Here is a 7738-nt window from a genome sequence, read left to right on the forward strand (position 1 = left end):
GCCTAAGTTTTATACGGTAGTATTTGAAATGGAGCTTAAGGCCCTGCTTGGAATGGGTGCAAGTTTTTACACCTGTATTACTTTACAGGTGTAAATTATTACCTGGAATGATCACCTCTTGGTTAAAACGGCGTGAGGAGGTCTGTATCCTAAACCGGCCAGAAACGAGCTGAAGCGCTGATCCAAGCAGGGCCTAAGGAGGTTTTTTGCATCGAGAAACTGCTGTCGCACCTCAATAGATTGTTATGGATATGTTTGCTGCCAGTGACTGGAAATTGTGCTAGTGGCATGTCATCTACCGTAGTTTTCAAAATCCCCATACGAAAGACTGACTTGCAAACAAATCACTGATATTAATTTTTTTATATTGTGACAACGACTTGAGTAAACAAGAGCTATACAAAGGACAGGTTTTGACTCTTATTGCTAGCAGTATAACCGGAAGACCTCGTACAAATACTTCGTTGCTTCATGCTTGCAATTCACCAGGCTTCTTCAATTGTACGTGATACTGACTTTCACCTCACCGTGGTTTGTGCTGATTGTCCGAATTCTATGGTCCCAGTCAAGAGGGAACTCAACATCACCTTCAAAGGGGATGGGAACCCCCTCGTTGCTTGGAGTTGTCACATTCAACCGTACCTTAATTGTAAGAAATGGCTGTGGATTGATGGGCACCGTAACAATGAACCGCTGCATTGGCTGTAGGATCACACTACCATTGCTGCCAGCAGAGGGGGTGAGCTGCACCTTCTCCTCCTCCCCACAGAGAAAGAGCAACACACTTTCATCCTCGAAGATCCGGTTATGCGCAGTGATTTGACCGTGCAAATGGATTGTCTGAAATGTATCGTCACCAAAGAGGCGGAGGCTGACCTGCACATGGACCCCCAAGCCTTCCTTCATCAACACATGTGACACAACGGGGCGGCGGCCATACTTTGTTGTGATAATGCGATCTTCATACTTGTCATCCCCACGTGGGCGATCTCCAAAAACTAGAGTAGCAGTGTCAGTAATACCAGGTCCGCTTCTGTCAGGGATTTCAATTTTCATGACACCAGAACCAAATCCTGAGATGGTTTCGAATGGCCCCGTGAGCACCAAATTGCCCTGCAATTATCATACTCCCTCCGTCACGGTTTAGAAGGCGCGCTTGGAAATTCTCTGGGACCTAGGTGGTTATCTATTGGTTGTGAGATGGGCTAAAAAATAGCATTCACACTACACATGCATATAGAAATAGTATATCGGAGTACTAATTAGCTGCTAGAAATAAATGCAATGCGCCCTAAACCTTGTCTTGTGGAAACGCACACAAATTTAACTGTGCCTTCTAAACTGTGACGGAGGGAGTATCAATGAGATTAACAAAAGATGAACATTCAACGTAAAAAATGATAGACAAGTATAATAGATGTGCAGTCGCGGGTTAACTTACTAGAATATGTATGCCTTCAGGCAAGAGCCTATATATTTTTACATACAAATATAATATCAACTTTGTGTCACAAAACATGAAGAAAATGTTGGTAAAAAACTTATGTAACGAAACATGAGAAATACAACTTATAAGTTGGAATCTAAGATTAATAAAGATAAGTAAAATTAGCATTTCACCAACATGTTAACAATCTTCTGCCCAACTCTAAAACAACCTTATATCATGACAGGGCCTAGCTATCATCAATGAACCATGCCTACCTCAGAGTCAAGTTTGGGATTTTCTCCTTCTTCTTGGTGGTAGACAAACTGACCACCATTCTCGTCAAAGACAGCGATTTTCCCAACAAAGGGAAAGTATGGATACACAGCCAATAGCTCCACCGATGGTCCAGGTCGGCAAAAACGTAAGACTTTCTCAAAGTCAACCACATCATCACTGGTTTCATTAGGTGGCGACATTGGTTGCAGTTGCTTAGTGTCATCATCCTCGGCATTGTCAGCAGCCGCTTGCCACGTCGATCGCTCTTTGCCATCAATAGTAGCATTAGTAGCTGCCGAATCTTGCTGCCCATTGCTAGCATCATCCTCATCGCCAGGTGAAAGCAAACGGAAATCTATTATATTTTTTGTTCTTGTGTTCCAAGCCTCACAAAAAATCACCATTGTTCTTGAGAAGGATGCCTTTCAAAGAATGTGGATAATGTTAGTAATAAGCATTTAACCTCAAATCTCTCTACTTAAAAACTATGTACTCCCTCCGATCCATATTAATTGTCGCTAATTTAGTACAAAGTTGTACTAAATCAGAGACAATTAATATGGATAGGAGGGAGTAATATGTAAGGTTATGTCTTTAGTTCCTCTTTTTCATCATCCCTCTCGAACCCACCACATGAGTTTCCGGTTTTGTCGATTTTGCCACCGATTTTCCTTGAAAACGGCCTCAACTTCCCTACATCTTATTGGCTTAGCAAATGAGATCATGTTTTCTTTGGTAAGCCAGAAAATACTGATTCATTTGGCAGCAAAAGTCCCATTTATGATACGTAATCACATTAACAATAAACAGGCAGATAGATCATGGTGATTGCATACAAAATTTGTACCCCGTTGCAACGCATGGGCAATTATGTAGTCCAAAAAAAACAGTAAGAACTAACCATACACTCTTTCTTAGATATGATGAAAAATACAATTAATCATTCTCAAAGCACATAACAAGATACAAAGCGCAAATTTTGCAATTACTAAGTTTATCTATTGCCTTATTTTTTTTAGTTTCCAATTTGATGAACTATGGTAATCCAATTTGCTTAACCAGCTTATGCACCATTTACACAACAGATAATAAAATAAGAAAGAATCTCAATAGAACATAGTTTAAGCAAAAGATATCTTTAAGGCTGTCTTAGTTGCGTACAAATTTGTATTGTCCTCAGGATCTAGTATGGTTGCGTTTAACTTGATGTATGCTTTCGTAGTGAACATTATTTGACGAAAATAAGATAAGAGAATCAAATCAAAATAATCTACAGGGTGCCTACCTGCACATTGCCGAAACAATTCCTCATTGTTTCAAAGACTGGAGTCGTCAAGAGAGACTCGGCGGTGAGTACCTTTCAAAGTGCAGATTATAATTAGCAGTGATTATTCCACTTAGACCTTGAGTCTATGAATAAAAATAATTTCAATACAAATTGGTTGTCCTGTTGAATTGATACGCCGAAGGAATAATGGGTGTGTCTAGAGCACATCTAGATATGCTTTAATTATTGCACATCTAAATGAGTGAATCAAGCATAAAGAAGAAAAGAAAAAAAAGAAAAGAAAATACCCACACGAATTTCAACATAAGATCAATGATATAGGACTTAGATATGCAATACTTATAACACATCTAGATGTGCTTTAGCAAAACTGTTAATTAAAATACAGATTTGTGGTGCAATCTTTATCTACTGCTTCAATTCATATTCAAAACCATCCGCATCTTGAGAATTGGCAAAGGTAAGAGCAGAGTCAAGGATCAAAAGGAAAGAATTATCTGAGAAAACAGATTTGGAGGTTGTGTTCGCCTACCAAACACGTCCACCAGGACGCTCTTTCCGTCGGCGGTGGCCCCCCGCCGGTCCCTGTCCACATGCTTCACACCCACGCTCGCGGGCAGACGGCTCTCGACGCTCGACGGACAGTCTAAACCCTAGACTAGATTAGATGCGGCGGCGAAGTGAGGGCGATGGCTCGAGGTCCTGGTCCTTTACTGCGTGGATTAGCAAGCGGACGGAGTCCGACTCGGCCTCGTGCTCCGTCTCTTCCCAGCTACACGCTGGGAAGCGCAGCGCAGCGCCGCCTTGTTGAACGTGTATCTACGTATAGGTTAGGGCACGCCTCCTTTCTCCTTCGTTTCTACGTACAGTGTATAGCTTGAGAGACAGGTTGAGATTGTGCATCCTTGTACCTATACATGTGCACTTGCACGTGAGCAATGAATTGAGTCGCATGCAATTTAACCTTTCCTAACAACATGGGGTGTGTTTGGTTGCCGTCGGTTACAGTAGCTGCGTTGCATACCCTTCTCCACTCAGTCTGACTCTGGAAAAACAGCCTCATATGCGACATCTACAAGTTGTTTGGTTGCCTGCATACAGACTCTTCTTGCATTAGGGGATCAATTTTGGCACGTTGTTTGGTTGCCTGCATTGTCTCGGCGCATACAACTACACGTTGTTTGGTTGCCCGCATGAGGTATGATTAAGAGCTAGCACTTGCACTTAGCACACATGGTTAAGAGCTAGCAGAGGAAGGGGGAGAAGAAATGCAGTGTGCGCCGGACCATGACGACTGCGGTGGATAGTGGCCGTGGCGCCGTGTCCGACATGACGAGCATGGAGTCGTGGGCGAGCGACCGCGTCGGCGGCACGGCGAGCGACACCGTTTGCGGTGCTCGCGCAAAGACAGTGTACAGAGGAGGAGAATGCAGTGCTCGCGCCATGGTATCGTCCGTGCAGTAGGACGAGAGAGGAGGCCGAGATGATCGATGTCGGAAACGACTTCAGTGTAGTGGGATGAGAGGTAGGAGGCCGAGAGGATGCCAAGATGATCGACCCCGTCGGCGGCGCGGCGAACTGCAGTGTGCACGAAGGCAGAGGACACAAGAAAGCAGTGTGCGCGCCATTGCAGCGCCAGTGCAGTAGGAGGACGACAGAGAGTGGGCCGAGATGAGCGACGCCGAAAACGACTCTAATGTAGTAGGACGCGAGCAAGGAGATCAAGGGGAAGGGCGTCAGCGTCGAGAAGGACGAATAGGAGGGCACTGAGCAGAGGACAGAGAAGCTCGACATGGCGGCGTGAGTGCACTAGACTGCTGTTCAAGGAGAGATGAAGCTACGATCGTCGAAACCAAAAACTTACAACACGAATGTTGTGCGGAACTGCGAAATTAGGCTGCTGGTCAAAGGAAATTTCAAACGATCGATCGTGCGCGACGAATCTGATAAAATTCATCCAGAATAGCTCCAAACGGGAACACGAAATAAAGAACTTCCGATCAACGAAACTACGAATCAATCGCCTGAATGGAACCATAGCATCGAGGTGCATCTTTTTCGTGTAGAGCCTACCTCGAATTGAAGCACCGTTGTGTAGATCAGAGGGACAAGGAAGAGAGGAGATTAGAGAGAAGCTTACTGGAGGTTGAAGAAGACCTCACGTAATGACCTCGCATCCCTCCCGTCTCCACTCGTGTAAGGGCCCGCTCGCTTGCGCTCGCCTCGGCCTGACTCGCAAGAAACTGCCGATCTGAGTGTTTCTAGCGAGTCAGGCCCAGAGGTGCTTTAAATTCCATGCTATGCAGGCCCAACAGTGTATGCAGCCAACCAAACAGCCTTTTTCCTTCCCACGCGGGCCTGGTTGGGCCTCATGCAGGCAACCAAACACGCCCATGGTATCAGTTTCCGTTTTCTCTCCTGCGATCTAAGCTTCCGCTCCACGCCGTCGCCGCCGCTGCCCCAAAGCCGCCGCCACCGGCATCTCTCCTTCTCACCGCAGCCGCCACCCTCCTGCCCTTCGGCCTCTCTCCCTACCAACGCCGCCACCATACCTTGCCGCCGCCGCTCCCTCCAGACGCCGCCGCCGCATCTTGCCGCCGCCTCTACCCCAAGCCGCCGCCGCTGCAACGTGCCGTCGCCGGCCTCTCTCCTTCCCACCGCAGCCGCCGCCCTCCTGCCGCCGCTGCCTCTGTCCCTACCCATGCCGCCGCCACACCTTGCCGCCGCCTCCGTCCCTCCCGCAACGGCCGCCGCAACCCCTTCCTCTCCCCACTGCAGTCGTCGTCCCTGCCGCCGTTGTTGCCTCTCTCCCTTCCATCTCATCTCCCACAAAAACCCTAATCCTCATCCACTTTAGCCATCTATTGTTGTCGCCATGGACTCCTCTTTCTCGAGTGCCTCCAATCTTCTCACTGGCGCCAACCCGTGGACCGGAGTGGGCCACGCCCATCGCACGCCGGTTCTGTGCGACCCCGCACCGAGCCTTCTCGGTTCGTGCCCGACCGGCCATTAGGCGCCCCTGCGACACCGCAACAGCCGCTCGGCGGCGGCTACCCACCGCTGCCCGCACAGCCGATGACGGGTGGCTACCTGCCGCTGCCCCCACTCCAGCCCTACGGGGGCCCTGCCATGCCGCCAGCCCCCACGCCCTGGGATCCCACTCCTCTTGCAGCACTGCACTCAGCTCCTTCACCGAGTAACTCCGGCGGCGGTGGTGATTGGTACATGGGCACGGGCACTACCGCCCACATGTCAGCACATCCCGGTAGCCTCATCCCTTCCTATCCAGTTCACACATTCACTCGCATCATCGTCGACGATGGCTCTTCTTTACCTATCACACACATCGGTCATAGTTCTTTTCCTTCTACATCCATGCCATTATCTATGTCTAACATTATTGTCTCACCTACACTAATCAAGAATCTAGTTTATGTTCGTTCTTTTACTCGTGAAAATCCTGTCACTGTTGAATTTGACGAAATCGGTTTTTCCATTAAGGACGCCCGTACCCGGATGGTTCTCCACCGGTGTGACAGCCTAGACGAGCTCTACCCAGTGCACTCATCCTCCACCGCCACCGCCACCACCGCCCCTGTCACCCTCTCCACCGGTGTCAACCTCTGGCATGCTTGTTTAGGTCATCCCAATTCAGCCGCACTTCGCCATACTCTTCAGAGTTTCTCATCATGTAATAAGATCGATGACCATACTTGCCATGCTTGTCGTGTCGGGATCCATGTTCGTCTTCCGTTTAGTGCATCCACCACCATATCTTCTTTTCCATTCCAGTTACTTCATAGTGATATATGGACATCTCCGGTCGCGAGCAATACTGGCTATCTTTATTACATCGTGATTGAAGGAAATATGCCCTAGAGGCAATAATAAAGTTGTTATTTATATTTCCTTATATCATGATAAATGTTTATTATTCATGCTAGAATTGTATTAACCTGGAACTTAGTACATGTGTGAATACATAGACAAATAGAGTATCCCTAGTATGCCTCTACTTGACTAGCTCGTTAATCAAAGATGGTTAAGTTTCCTGACCATAGACATGTGTTGTCATTTGATGAACGAGATCACATCATTAGAGAATGATGTGATGGACAAGACCCATCCGTTAGCTTAGCATTATGATCGTTTAATTTTATTGCTATTGTTTCTTCATGACTTATACATAATCTTCTGATTATGAGATTATGCAACTCCTGAATACCGGAGGAACACTTCGTGTGCTATCAAATGTCACAACGTAACTGGATGATTATAAAGATGCTCTACAGGTGTCTCTGAAGGTGTTTGTTGAGTTGGCATAGATCGAGATTAGGATTTTTCACTCTGTGTATCGGAGAGGTATCTCTGGGCCCTCTCGGTAATGCACATCACTATAATCCTTGCAAGCAATGTGACTAATGAGTTAGTCACGGGATGATGCATTACGGAACGAGTAAAGAGACTTGCCGGTAATGAGATTGTACTAGGTATGATGATAACGACGAGTCGACGATCGAATCTCGGGAAAGTAACATACCGATGACAAAGGGAATGACGTATGTTGTTATGCGGTTTGACCGATAAAGATCTTCATAGAATATGTAGGACCCAATATGAGCATCCAGGTTCCGCTATTGGTTATTGACCGGAGATGTGTCTCGGTCATGTCTACATAGTTCTCGAACCCGTAGGGTCTGCACGCTCAACGTTCGATGATGATTTGTATTATGAGTTATGTGTTT

At 46.8% G+C, this 7738-nt stretch overlaps 1 protein-coding gene across 1 annotated transcript; it reads right to left on the reverse strand.

The window, feature by feature from the left end:
* Positions 1-351: 351 nt before the first annotated feature.
* On the reverse strand, positions 352-3812 carry LOC120975410 (uncharacterized). Its single transcript, XM_040401987.2, has 4 exons — positions 3526-3812; positions 2991-3062; positions 1705-2127; positions 352-1113 (listed from the first exon to the last, which is right to left on the reverse strand). The coding sequence occupies exons 1-4, from the start codon at positions 3586-3588 to the stop codon at positions 496-498; spliced, it is 1176 nt and encodes a 391-aa protein (XP_040257921.1). The 5' UTR covers positions 3589-3812; the 3' UTR covers positions 352-495.
* Positions 3813-7738: the final 3926 nt, after the last annotated feature.

This window comes from Aegilops tauschii, chromosome 3 (genome assembly GCF_002575655.3).
Source record: "Aegilops tauschii subsp. strangulata cultivar AL8/78 chromosome 3, Aet v6.0, whole genome shotgun sequence".
Lineage (NCBI taxonomy): Eukaryota > Viridiplantae > Streptophyta > Magnoliopsida > Poales > Poaceae > Aegilops > Aegilops tauschii.

Bases quoted from the DNA above. Each gene is read 5' to 3' on its own strand.
- LOC120975410 (XM_040401987.2), bottom strand. From the start codon at position 3,588: ATGTGGACAGGGACCGGCGGGGGGCCACCGCCGACGGAAAGAGCGTCC. The intron at 3,063-3,525 runs GTAGGCGAACAC...GCACTTTGAAAG, and splicing joins CGTCCTGGTGGACGTGTTTG to GTACTCACCGCCGAGTCTCT. The intron at 1,114-1,704 runs GTAGGCATGGTT...TGATAATTGCAG, and splicing joins ATCCCAAACTTGACTCTGAG to GGCAATTTGGTGCTCACGGG.